The sequence below is a fragment of the Delphinus delphis genome, chromosome 9 (assembly GCF_949987515.2).
Source record: "Delphinus delphis chromosome 9, mDelDel1.2, whole genome shotgun sequence".
NCBI lineage: Eukaryota > Metazoa > Chordata > Mammalia > Artiodactyla > Delphinidae > Delphinus > Delphinus delphis.
The window spans coordinates 89216434-89230700 of NC_082691.1; the positions used below are offsets into that span (position 1 = coordinate 89216434).

Sequence of the window (14267 nt, forward strand, 5' to 3'; positions counted from 1 at the left end):
AACATGAATATAAGTTCTATCTCATTGAAACATTTGTCAGAGCAATGGTCGAGTGAACCAGGGAGGCATGCCCTTCAGAAAGGAGTTAGTCTTCCACAAGAACTCTGATTGAAATGCGGAATTACTGCTAGGAAACATATCCTGGTATCCTACTGGGTTATGCGGTCAGAAATTAAGACTCTCTTCCCTGCATTCTCAGAAAAGAGTGTGGAAGTCCGAATCATTGGACCCAGCTTGCAGAGTTACGTGTCCAAGAGCACACAGTCAGTGGCAGCATTAAATCTGGAAACTTCGTCATTTACTCCAGTTCCGGTGCTTTTCCCTCTGCATTACGCTGCGGCTAACCCCTACAACTGCCTCTAACTCCATGAAAGAAAGTACCTTTTAGATCAAGGATAAAAGAAAGAGGATACTGGATGAACGTTTAGAAGATCTGGGCTTCCTCATCAGTAAAGTAGAACTAACACTTTTCAGGGTGGCTGAGCAAATTCAATGAGATGTGAACAAATGTCATCAAAAGTGTAAGGGAGCTGCACATGACAGATACTTATCAGGTAGGGGTACCTGTATGATTCATTTAGATCGGATTCACTTCTATTTAACTCTATGTGTAGTGGCAAGTTTCATTCTGGTCATATACTGTGTTTCAAAAGACAGTTCACACTTCTCTCTCTGCTAATCTTATGCTATCTAACTGGCCCTCAGGCATTCTAGGCTTTCAAAAATCTGACTCAGAGAAAACACTATAAAGTGTTACCTCTCACTCTCCCCAGAGCCTATCACCCCTGGAGAGGGCTTAGGACCTCAAGTGCAGATGAGAAGCAGCCATTTTATCTTCCCTTTCCCCCTAGTTGTGAATTGAAGAGAAAATTCAAAAGACTTTAAAATGATGGCTTTATCCCAATCAGAATTAAACCCTGCTGTTGGTCACTTACTTGTCTGGTTTTGCGTCTAAGTGAGCAAAATTCCTCAGGCTTATAGGGATTCTGTGCTGTTCCACACCACTGTCCTTACCTCCTGAAGCTCTTGTAAGTGGTATACTCTTGCCTTCAAGGCCTATCTCAACAGTCATCCTTTGGAAAACGCCTTCCCAGAGGTCCCCAATCAAGTGACTGATTTCCCACCTTGGGTTTCCCATAGCATTTGTTTGTATGTTAATTATCGTCACCCATTTTATAGTTTGTTTGTTTATATGTCTCTTTTCCCCACCAAACTGAAAGCAACTCTAAATCCAAAACTACATCTTACTCACTTTTATTTCCCCAAAGGCCCATACTCAATGCTGAATAAACGAATGAGCAAACAGATACTTCAGATCATATCTGTGTACCAAGGCAGAACTTTGCTCACTTCGATAAGCTATTTATGGGGAGGCAGAACCATTGGTGACCTTTGTGGTATTCTCCGAGTACTGACACCATCATACCATACCTGGGGTTCCATCACTCTCCTGATGAGCCACTGGAATTTTGACTTCCTATCTTTGTCTCTAGAGATATGAAGAAACTCACCTCCTGTATTTCTCTGATTATTAAGGATAGTGGACTTCTACCCCGTGTAATTTTGACCATCATGCTTATTTAGTCGCATCATGGAGGCAAGTGATATTCATATGGTAAGAGTAGATTCCCTTTAGTTGGCCTATTTGCTCTAGTACTCAAGCTCTTAGTGTTATTTGCTATTAACATTTGCATTATAAGACCAGATAATCATTGAATTACAGGGTTCATACCAAGCCCCAAAGAGTCCAACAGTGAACAAACTATATAATCAAAAATTTCTCTAATGAAAGACGAAGTTTGTGGTCTGGAGACATAAACAACCTCAGTTAATCCCAGGAGGATGGGCAGAAGTAGATTAGGGGTAGGGCCAACCTCAGACTAGTATTTACCAACACTCTTTCTGAAACAGAGAGTGTTTAACACACAAGTTGGGTCTAAAGTTTAGACTCTAAATAGTGCATTGTTTTCTAGTATTGGGATGAACCAAGAAAAAAAAAAGAAAAAAAAGAATAAAGAAAGATGTTAGAAAACCCAAGACTTTTAAACCAAGATACAGAGGGTTAACTTTATTTTCGGTGAAGTGGAGAATTTTTTGTTTTTATTAATAGTTCATACACCTCAAAAAGTACTGTTTGGAAGAAAGAGGAGAAGCATTTATAAATAGCTATTAGTCAAAACTCTAAGATTCAGATTAATTTAGTAAACATTGACTACGATACAACACATTCTTCAGTAGGCATTGAGTTTCTTAATTACAAAAGTATACCCTATGGTTAATTCATTATCATAAAATTTGTAATTAAAATGAAGTTAATGAGCTGGAACACCCAGAACACATAGGCTTGGAAACACTATAGAATAGTCTCAGAATTGTATCTTTTAATTTTTAATTTAATTTTTAATTCTTAGATCCACTGAAAAAGAGTCAAAAAGAAAGATAATTTGAAGTTATCCTAGAAAGACACTGAGTTCTAAAATACCTAGGGGAATCTCAGATTCAGCTCTCTTTACTTTGCAGCATATTTTAGAAAACTGAATGCATATTTCAGGCCACTGGCTTTCAGATTTGAAGTGTACTGTATGCTACTTTTTGTGTAAGTATCATCCATTTTATCTTCTTTGTTGTCTTCATAAGGTCTTAAAATTAAAAAGCTTTCCAGATGGCTTTTGGCTTTTAAATAAGAAAAATGAATATGATTTTTTTAATGAAATGCTTTCACTAAAACCCCTTCCCTGTACTATTCTACTCTATGAACTAATGAGCAAAAAGGATCTCTATTGGTTTTTCCTGCCTTGGTCTTAATAATAGCTTGATTTCATTGCTCAATAACTTCAAAGTAAAATCATGTCCTAAAGCTGAAGAGCTTTCTCCTAGTCTATTTCTACCCTCTTGTCTCAAGCTGCCACCATAAAGGTGCCCAAAAAGTGTACAAAAGAACATTTCTAATAAATTCAACGCATGTCAAATTACATTAGGTCTCTCAGATATAAGCAAGTGGAGTCTAACTGTAATCTATTGTCTTAGTCAGTTTGGGCTACTATAACAGAATACCATAGACTGGGTGGCTTAAACAGCAAAACATTTATTTCTTACAGCTCTGGAGGCTGGGGAGTCTAAGATCAAGGTGCCGGCAGATCCGGTGTCTGATGAGGGACCCCTTCCTGATTGGCAGTTGGTTGTCTTCTTGTTGTATCCTCACACAGGAGAGAGAGAGAAAAAGCAAGCTCTCTCATGTCTATTCTAATAAGAACACTAATCCCACTCATGAGGGCTCCACCCTCATGACCTAATTACCTCCCAAAGGCCCTACCTCCTAATACCATCACATCCAGGGTTAGGATTTCAGTGTATGAATTTGGGGGGATACAAACATTCAGTCCACATCACTGATGGCCTCAGTAAGTCTGAAAAAAAGAATGGGCCAGTAGAAGAGGTCCGCATGGATGCCAGGTCCAGGGTTGGCACTGGTCATCTAGGAATATCCAGATAAAACAGACCTTGAATCTCAGGGTTTGTTCAGTCCTGTGACATGATAAGTATTCTCTCCACTGAGGTAGGTGTTTCTGTACATCTCTGCTTGGCTTGGGTGAAATCTTCCTCATGATGATGTTCCCTCCCTTTGCTCTGACACCACATCATGAAGCAGTCTCTGGTGACTGAGGCTTCCTGACATTCTGGCTTGGGGAATGGGGGTAACCTGGTTAGTAAGTGAGAGCTCCCCAGGCACTGAAGAGGGAGGTCATCCATTCTATCTTAATTAATTGGCATTAATTAGGATTCTGATGTATACATCAGTTTCTTGTGAGTCTGTGAGCCAATCAGTCTCTCTGAGACCTGTCCATTCTGAGAACTCCCAAGATCCAGTGGCTGGGGCAGCAGAGCTTCTAGAGCTTGTACCATGAGCAATACTCCAAAGAAGGCCACTCTGTGGGAGTCTGGGAGGAGCAGCCAACTGGCCTTCTTGATGCAGCGTCTCTACTCCATTGCTGTCCCCCCTTTAACCCAGAGAGCAAATGATGAGTGTTTATTGAGCACCTGCCATATGTCTAACACTATTTTAAGCTGTATCAGTTGCAAAAGAGGTGTTAGGAATCATCACTGCCAGAAAACAGGTGAGAAAAGGTATATACACATGAACAATGAATAAATAAGACTCTGTGTATCCATCCATCTATTTCTATCTATAGATAGATATCATAATCATGTACTAATTCATGTGATCTGTTAATCACAAAATAGGATAGTACCTTAAAAGGTGTCAGTTATGTAATATCAATAATAAACACTACATCCAAAGTATCCAAAACACACACTGGACTATTTCTCTAGCAATAGGAACAAATATAATCCAGGTCTGACCTCCTAAAAGAGAAATCAATACTTTTTTAGACCTTATATGGTATCACTGGAAAAAAATCTGGATTTGATTCGAGCTATAAAAACCATGTGTAAATTTAATATCCAGATGCATAAAGTGGACGCCAGAAAATAAATTTATGGTGTGGAAATATTTAGATACTTTGAACAAGACTGATACACACTGAGAATTCTGTGGCTTATCAACTAACGTGCTTCCTTTGAAGATGTGACATTTTCCCTGCACCAGAATTACATCCTCAGAGTCCCCATGATAGTTTCTTAATTTCCTTTACAGTTTAATTGTATCTATGTACAAGAAATCTATATTCTAAAATTATCACCAAGGGCTAAATTCATTTTCCTATAGGCAGAAATCATATCTTTCGTGTACACACTTCTTTCTTAGAATTATATAAGGTATATACTATTATTTTCTGAGACCAGAACCAGGGTTTTATAGATGTGCACCAGCAATCATTCATTCAAGAAACTGTTGTTAGAACCCTACTATTTCCAAGCACCGTGTTATCGTTTTAAAGATGTGTTTCAAGCTGGAGGGCAGAGGGGAGTTAGAAGCACAATCTTTTTAAGATAGAAACTTTTCTTTCCAGGAAAAGAAAATAGTCCAGCTGGCTAAAACCCCCAGATTTTAAAAAGAACTTAGAGACTGGACGTAAATAATTGTTGCAAAAGAGTTTAAACAGAAATGGAGCCTCACGGCAAGTCAGCTGGAAGGGCTGAGTCACACATGACAACATAACTATTTCTCAAATGCATGCAAACAAGAGTGGGTTCAAGCTTTCTCATCTTTCCTCCTAAGATGATAAATTACAAAGAAATAAAGTCAAAATGAGGAAGACTTTATAGAGGTGGAGCCAGACACTGGTTCTTAAAGAACCACTAGAATTCAGAGAAGCAAAGGGAGTTTAAAAAGCCATTCCAGGGAAAAGGAGAAGGAATAGCTTTGTTGGGTAAAGGCAGAATGCTTCAGGAGACACCAGGAAAACGGTGGCAAATGCCAATAATCTTTTCACTGAACAAAAGTCCCCTTTATGATCAATGTTAGGGTGCATTGCACTGAAGACGTGTTAGATTGCCAGGGGGGTACAACTGGGGGTCAGGATTTCTTAAGGGGAAGAATTAGCAACGTAATGCTGGGGCTCAAGGTTTGGCCTTGGGAAGGAAAGAATGCCCTCTTTTTAACTGAACGATGGTATCATGACCAGAGGACCTGCATTTCACCATGAAAATACAGAAGCATCAAGACAGAGTGAAATGACGTCTCACTCCCACGCACCCATCCTGTTTCATTCTAGAACCAAATACATACAAGGGTGGCATTGCTGGTGAGCCCTCTGGGGTGGGGCCAGCTGTGGAGGGAGGAGAGGAGGGGAGGGGAAGAATAGCTACCTACAGGTGGAGAGGGAGAGAAGGCCATCCTAGGAGAGCACATGGGGCACAAAGTTACTTTGCAATTTTTTTTTTTTTTTGCGGTACGCGGGCCTCTCACTGTCGTGGCCTCTCCCGTTGCGGAGCACAGGCTCCGGACGCGCAGGCTCAGCAGCCATGTCTCACGGGCCCAGCTGCTCCGCGGCATGTGGGATCTTCCCGGACCGGGGCACGAACCCGTGTCCCCTGCATTGGCAGGCGGACTCTCAACCACTGCACCACCAGGGAAGCCCTACTTTGCAAATTTTCTTTCTTAAGCTGAATGGTGAGCACACAGACCTTCATTATAGTTTCTTACTCCTTTTAGTCTGTCTACAAGATTTTAGAATAAGATGTCATTTTAAAAATGTACAGAAACCTTATAACTGTCACCCATATATCCTCAATCAGAATCTGCGTATGGATGTCAACAGAATCACTTTACTAGTAATATAATTCTTAATGATCTCTGCTGATGCAGGACTACCACCCCACCATCAATTTTTTTTAAAAAGTCCGTCTGTTTCTGGAAGTCTGTCTTATAAAACCTCATGAATGGTGCATTCACCCACCATGTGCAACCTCCCATGGCTCCTTGCTGCTGGCCCCCTGCCCCAGTGAAGCCCTCACCCCTCTCTCCCACTGCCCTGGGGTTCACTTGAGACCCTGGGCTTCCATGTCAAAGATGCTGTCTCGTGCCCTTGATACAATCTTTCAAGGTTCCAAAGTGGCCCTGCGTTCGCTTCACTCTTCCGGAATTCCAAAACCATGCTGTGCTCGTGTAGAGGTAGTAAGGGGGACACTTTCCTCTGCTTCTCGTTGTCACCTGGCCACCAAAGCTTGGCCTAGACTCAGCAAACACCTTGTGGAAGCAGCTTCCGCTTCTCTGCAGCCCACCCCTGTCCTCAGGACACAGACATATGGCAATGGGCCTCCGCTCAGGGACCAGTTCCAAGGCATGGAATAGCAGACAACTCTCCAAAACCCCATGCAAATCGGCTCCCTAGGCCTCCCTCACCACACGTCACACAAGCCCAGATGCATCTCAATTCCAGTGGTAGGCACAACTGAACTTGAGGCCGGGCCACCAATCAATTATCCTCCTATTTCAACTCAACGACAGAAAAAACAAATTAACTTGGTCAAGGCCATTATTTGCTCTTTATGAAGCCAGGTGCCCTAATTCACTTATGCGGCACATATTACAGAAGGGCTGATCTCTGCCAGACATTGTGCTAACTGGGCTGAGGGGAGGAGCACAAAAATGGGTTAGACATAGTCCCCCTCCTCAAGGAGCTCACAGCCTAGTAATGGGAGATAGAAATATATAAATACACTCTGAGTGCAGTCGAGGACCTTGAACTCTATGTTGCCTCAAATAGATCATTAGAATTCCCAGGTATTGAAATGCAGGTATATGCTTTCTGAAAGATCTTTTTCTCCTTTCATGAAATCAGATTTTGTGTTTTAAGCAGGAGGGCAAGAAAAATACTACAGAGAGTAATCTGAAAGAGTTGAAAAATGAGCCTCTGGAAAGAGTATGAAGTTCTTTATATTAAGGGTAATTAATAACAACAAAAATAGCTTAACAGATAAATGTTGGAGATAGACTGACTAAGCAACAAATCTGGAGAAGAAAAAAAAACCACCCTGGATTTAGCACAAAAATTAATGAATGAACTCTATACGAGATGCTATTATCAACGTGAAAACAATGTTAGGATGTGTTAACAGGAACGTGGCAGGCAGCTCTGGGACTTCAGCCAGCCACATTCAGCCTTGGTCAAGCCTTTATTATGTCCAATTTTGGTTTCCCGTTTGAAGAGTTGTTATATTTCAAGCTGATATTAAAAGGATGGAAAATAGGCATTGGCGTTTAGCCTAGAAAAGACCAGACTGAAGGATGACTTAATACCTGTGGCCCTAACAGAGATAAGTGGATTTCTATTTCAGCCACAGGAAGTCTAGTTCAATCACAGAATAAATTGAGCATAAGAGTGATTAAACACTGGGACCTTGATCGTAGGATGTCACCTTAGAAGTATAGTGCTTCAGCTCCGCTGCTTTCAGAATACTCTTCACTCCCCATCTTGCATTAATATTTTTGTATGCATATCTTATCTCCCTTCGGGACTGCCCTTCTTACCTTTGGAGCCCTCCATGGCACTTAACTCCATGACTTGCTTGTAGTAAATATTCAAATAGTGTTAAGTAGGGGGAAGATGCTGGGACAGGAACTATATGGCTAACATTGTAAGGCAGACAAGACAGTATAGCAACTCAAGATGTGTTACAGGCCTGGAGTCAGACCAGAGAATAGTTCAGAGAATTGTGTCAGCAAAGGCCATACAGATTCTCATGACAAACAATGACTTTCTATAACAGTACATACATCTCTCCACCCCCTCCTCCACCCAGCCCATCGCACATTCCACAGTGGGAACTACGAAGACTTTATCAAAGACACGATAGGGAAGGAGAGGTGAGGAAAAGACTTTATTGGATGGTAGAAAGCAGAGGAAAGAAAGAAGAGGAGTCTGTAATTTCTGCAGAAGGAGATGGAAAAAGGGAGAAGTATTTCATGAGAAGATTTCTTAGGAAGATCTGTTAAAAAGCAGTATCACTGGAAAATACAAAGCAATATAGTTTAAGTGAACATGTTCAGTGCTTTTGGGGGTGGGGAGTGAGGAGGAGGGTGATGCCCTCAGGTGTGGAGGAAAGACTCTAGTCACCAAGGGAAAGGAGGAAAGAGGTTCAGCCTACAAATATGTAGTTAACCCCTTCGTTTCCGTTCCTGTCCACCCCTTCGTGAGCCGTTGTCTAGGCAAGATCTTTTGCTTCATTCTAAACGTGTAGAGTCTATGAATTTCTTTGTAAGAAAAAATTTCTTCAGGATGTTTTAAACATTCCCTTTAAATTACTTCAACGGTTGCCTCTCATGTGAATAGATTTCCTTTGACTTTATGTTGTGTTTCTGTAGGAGGTGAGCGGCTCTGTATGTGTGTGTCTTAAGTGCATTAAGGCAGGACAAGGGGCACTTCCCACATACCTCTCTTTTCCCTAGGGAACTGCTGCAAGGTAGAAGCTATTCTTAAACAACCATTGCAGACCATGAAGTCTGGAAGAGATCATGGAGATCCTACCTCCATGAAGTAAAGTTATTTTTTAAATCATATTTTATTAATTAAAGACCACCCTGTGGTGGGAGCTATTTCATTCTATAGCACTGACCTCCTTCAAACCTTCCCAGCCCAGAATCTCTCTGATGAAAAATTAAGCAAAGTATCTAGAAATGAAGGGTGCTATCAGTAATTTGAGAGTGGCCCAGACTTCCGTTTCCCCTAGTAAAAGAGGCTGGAAATGTCATATGTATGACACCTACTGTCTTGCTGGCCCTGCTGTTCATGGTGCCAATGAATGATCACTACTTCAGTTCTCAGAGACACCAGTTCTGGAAGCTGGACTCTGAGTACCCGTGTCTGTGCTACACAGTGACGGCACATGTGCCTGCTGGTCTCTGCAGAAACAGACACTGTTCACCAGTTACCTTCTGGTATGTTCTTCCTAGTTCCTCTCACCTTGCCTCTCCAGCCCCAGGAAGCTGGACCGCAGAAGCCTACCTGGGAGCACTTGCCTACTTCAGCCCTGCTCTCATCTCATGATTCACATCTCCAAATGCATCCAATCTCCTTCTTATTGTCCTTTGTGCTCTCCCTGTGCCCTACTGGTGTCTGACCCAGGCCCAAAACTCACTCCTCTCTTCACTATTGTCATGTCAGTACCCTATTAGGTAGCAGGAATTATGACATCCATTAGTTTTACAAACTGAAGACAGACAGCTACTTCCCAAACACATTACATTAATAACAAGGGGCCAACTACAAGTGTGCATGATTTCCCTCTTTCTGTCTTTACAACTAGGAAAATAACTTGGTGGATATCTTTTATACAGCTGGCCATTTGCATACTTTCAGTGTATGAATGTCAGCATATTAGTGGAAGATTACTAAATTCTTGCTCTCCTGTGTGCGTGTGTGTGTGTGTGTGTGTGTGTGTGTGTGTGTGTTGAGAAAGAGAGAGAGAGAGTCTGGGCTGGCCTGGAAGAACCACTGAAGTTTTTCCAGGCTACTCCATTCTATGAACTTATTCCAAATATGTCAAAACTATACTTGCCACCTCAGAATTGGAGTGGGGGTGGGAAACGGGGGAAATCAGGAGGCGAAACATATTCCCAAGGTCAGTTGAGTCCCATAAGCAACTGTATTAGTTTTCTATCAGTGCTGGAATGAATAACTACAAACTTGGTGGCTTCAAACAGCACAAACCTATCTATTGTTCTAGAGGTTCAAAGTCCAGCACAGGTCTCTCTAGGCTAAAATCAAGATATAGACAGGGCTGCATTGCTTTCTGGAGGCTCTATGGGAGAATCTGTTTCCTTGCCTTTCCAGTTTCTAGAAGCTGCCACATTCCTGGACCCCATTCCTCTATCTTCAGCACCAGCAAGGTCATCTCTCTGGCCATTATTCTATACCCATATCTCCCTCTGACCTCAGCAGGAGAGGTTTATCTCACTTTAAACACCTGTGTGACTAAGGCTGAGCACATCTGGATAATCCAGGGTAATCTCTGCACCTCAATGCCTTTAACTTAATCACATCTGGAAAATCCCTTTTGCCATGTAAAGTGACATATTCACAAGTTCTGGGCATTAGGACATGGATATCTTTGGGAGGAATATTATTCTGCTTGCCACAGCAAATCACTGAATATTTTAAAAGGAAAAATATTAAATGGGAAAAATGTGGTAGAAAGAGGAATAGCAAAATGCCTCAATACATGTATCTGTCACAGCTTTGGAGCAATAAACTCAAGTCTAGTCAGTGAGTATTTCATTAAAGCCTCTTGTGTGATCTCAGTGAGTGTCTCATGCACTTTAAATAGTCAGTATGTGTTGAGTGATAACATATATAATCAAAGGGATATTTAAAGATGTATATTCATCATGACATATAGAGATAATTAATTTTGAAGTTCAGTAAACTGTATTACTCTATAAACTATGACTTTGAGGACAGCATAGTACTTAAGCAATAAAACAACCAAAATTGTCTAGTTAGTTAAAGTGAAGAGAGGATTTAATCTAACTAAATTAAACTTCTTCAAGCTGAGCACAGGAATACTTGCGTTGGTTCCTCTCCACGACTTTGGGTGAACTTTTGAAGTGCTCTCTGCCTCTGTGTCCATGTTTGTGATATGAAGCCATAGATCTCAAAGATGTTTTTCATCGTATGAAGGATGTGAATCAATGTGTAAAGTTGATTGTTTCTCCTGCTATTTACCAAAAGAATCATCTTAACCCTACATTGTGGAGATCTGGGTTGTTCTACTTATTTAACAGAGAGCCAGTCCCATAAGTATCTTGGTGCCCAGCAGCAATCTGTTCATTGCTTGTTAGCGATGAAGAAGCATATTCATAACTCAAGCTTAGATAGAGTGTCATCTCCAGATAGAATCAACACCGCCCCCTCCACAGGGGTTGGAATCTGGTTGCTTTCCAAGCTCTTGCTGACCAGGCTCTCTTGCCTGGCCTGGCGGATGAGATCACCACACCAGAGTGCCACGGGGGCAGACCGGGCCCACTGTTGCAACATGTCCCTTCATCAGGCTGTTGCCCTCATTTCACCAAACACCCTGTATAACACAGCATATCACTGATCCTCCGGCTCTCTTCCCTTTGCCTTTGTATGCATTTTTATATCATGCATCTTCCCCTGAATAAAAGGGATAATAGGAGTTTCCCAGATTTGATTTCTCAGTGGGAACTGTTTACTTTGGAAGCCACTGACACCAATGCTAATTGAGAACAGAGCTCAGAATGAGGGCCTGAGAACTGCACCCGGATGAACTTTTTGGTGGGCTGATTTCCGTTGATCTCTTCAGAATTGGATTGTGCATGCAAGTGATACCATGGTCGACTGTTTTCCAAAAGGCTGAGCACGTGGATCAGTGTCTTTTCCTTTAACTAGTTCTCTGCCTTGGAAGAATTATTTGTAATTGATCATATAAAGTCTTCATCATGAAAGCTACTGGGGATCCTGGCGCCTACCGCCCAGTAATAACATTCTGGAAATCACAAAGCAATCTGGGCCGTTTACAATCTAAATCTAAACATGATGGGCCTCTATTAGAGAGATTACAGTAAAAAATAACAATCAGCTCTCTGATGATCCTATGCGAAGGGAAAGGGTGGGGAGGAGTAAATTTGGCAAAGGACAAGCCCAGACTTTCGTCACAGGGACAGACCAAAGTGTTAACACAAAGGGAGAGCCCGGGAGCATCCTGCACACTGCATTTCAGCCACAGATAACATGGCACCTCCGCGGGCCCGGTCCACGCCCTGACCGCTCAGAGGGTCTCAGCACCTCTGCGCCCGCAGCCCTTTTCCAGCTGCAGACATGCTCGGGGGATCCGGATCGCAGGGAAGACGCAGCCTGGCCGTGCTCTCCCAGTGAGTGCTCGCTTCACCTCTTCAGTTTTTCTTCTTCTTCTTCTTCTTTCGCATAAAGGAATCGTTGTAAAAAAAAAATAAAATAATTTTTTTGTTTTTTTTTAGTTGTGGGAGTGGGAGGCGAGAGGAGAAATCAGGAGGCAAAGGAAGGCAGTGAGTGTGTAAATATCAGACCTGTATGAAACTTTTTGGTCTCAACTTGGTGGTGGTTCTGATTGGTTTTCCTCTGTTGCTTTTTTTTTTTTTTTTTTTTGGTGGTTCGTAGACCATTTGGGGGTGTTTATACCAAAGGCACGGGTTTTCTTATTCCACATACCGATCCACAAAGCATCGTGTTTCTAAAGATCTGCTGTTAATTTAGACCTGAGCCCTCTGCTCGGAGTGATCCATCTGCAGGGCTCAGAGACTTCGGCTAAAGCACACATTGCCCAATCCTTAGAGTCAACAGCCCAAAGCCCTTAATACACTGACCATCTGACTGTGACAGAACAAGACCCGGAGCACGTGCTATTGATCAGACAATTGTTCAGATAACAGGCTCCAAAGTTTAGGATCCTGGAATCTTGGAATGTTCAAGCTAGAGGGGCCCCTAGGGCTGTTTGCTGCAATGCTCTTCTTCTATAGACAGGGAAACGGAACCCAGAGGGGCAACTCCACTTAACCCAAAGCCAGACAACAGTCAGTAGCAGGGAAGCCAGTGTCTTTGTACCTGCAGGCAAGGGCCCTTTTCACGCTGATGTTTATGAGGTTTGGAAAACTCACTGGGTCTTGGGAAAAGGTAAGGCACAAGGGTAAGAGCACCAGATGGCCTTTCAGTAAATCGGTCCCATTTTTGAGAGTTTTGGCATCGATTCAGCATGACAGTTGTTTTTCCATTTGTTCCAGCATTTGTGCAACAGCTCATCAAATAAACAGGACCTCAATGGGGTCCTAAAAATGAGACCCACATCCACTATATTAGCAGATCTCTTGGACAACCAGTTTCTCTAAGTGTGATCACTCAAGTGTGAGAGCACAAAGGGATGTTAGAGGTTATCTGTATGTTCCTGTGGTTATCAGACTGGTTGGGGGGCTTTGGGTTTTTTTTGGCAAATTTACTGTTACAAGGAATCCTGTTACATAAAGGAGATGTTCTGATGAAATAGGTGGTTTTGGATCTAGAGCTTCTCATCCCTGCTGCAGTCACCCCCACCATTGCTCACACCCACCCCACTCCCCATACCTCTCTACCCCACCCCACCCTACCCACTCTGCCAAAACTTCCTTGGAATCCTAGGTCTCCATGGAACTTCAGAAACCCCGATCTTATTTAATGCCACCATTTCAGATGAGGAAACTGAGGCACATGGGGTGAAGGGCTTGCCCAGTGTTCACGGCTGGTCAACAACAGAGCCTGGAATGCAGGGCAAAGAGCCCAGTCTGCTGTGTGTGTGTGTGTGTGAATTCCTGGTTCTGAGTTTCTTCCCGCTCCATCATGCCCACAGTTCTATCAGTTTACTTTCTCCATGTCTCTCTCACTCTTCTCTAATCACTCTCTCATGTCCTGAATTTCAGCAGTTATTGCCCGCCACCTGGACAATTACAGTTGCCTCCTATCTGGTCCCGGCTTCAGTCTCTGTCCTCTTTTTGATCCTGTCCCCTCCTGTCCTCCCACCCCCACCTTTGAAGACAGACCCCACTCTCCTCAACGTGGCACTCAAAGTTCTCCACAGTCTGCCTTTAATATCCCTTCCCATTCTGACCTACCCCTGCTCCGGCCAAATGAGATCACTCACTGGTCCTCAAACTCATCATGCCACCTCCCTTCCTTGGCTCACTCTATTTCCTACGTGGAGAACAGTCTATGTGCCTCAGTTTCCCCTCTGAAATGGAGACATTAAAAAAGATGGGGGTTTCTGAAGTGTTCCATGGAGACCTAGGATTCCAAGGAAGTTTTGGTGGAGTGGGTAGAGTAAGGTGGGGTAAGGAA

At 42.7% G+C, this 14267-nt stretch overlaps 1 protein-coding gene across 11 annotated transcripts in view; it reads left to right on the forward strand.

The window, feature by feature from the left end:
• The window catches only part of CALD1 (caldesmon 1), a 184975-nt gene that overhangs the window by 104653 nt on the left and 66055 nt on the right, over positions 1–14267 (forward strand). The window contains exon 1 of one of the 11 annotated variants that reach the window (XM_060020931.1): positions 12095–12298. The exons of the other annotated variants lie outside the window; for them this stretch is intronic. Within the exon in view, the coding sequence (XP_059876914.1) occupies positions 12246–12298 (53 nt within the window). The 5' untranslated portion in view covers positions 12095–12245. Of the gene's footprint in view, positions 1–12094; positions 12299–14267 lie in introns of those variants that run through there. 11 annotated transcript variants of the gene reach the window in all.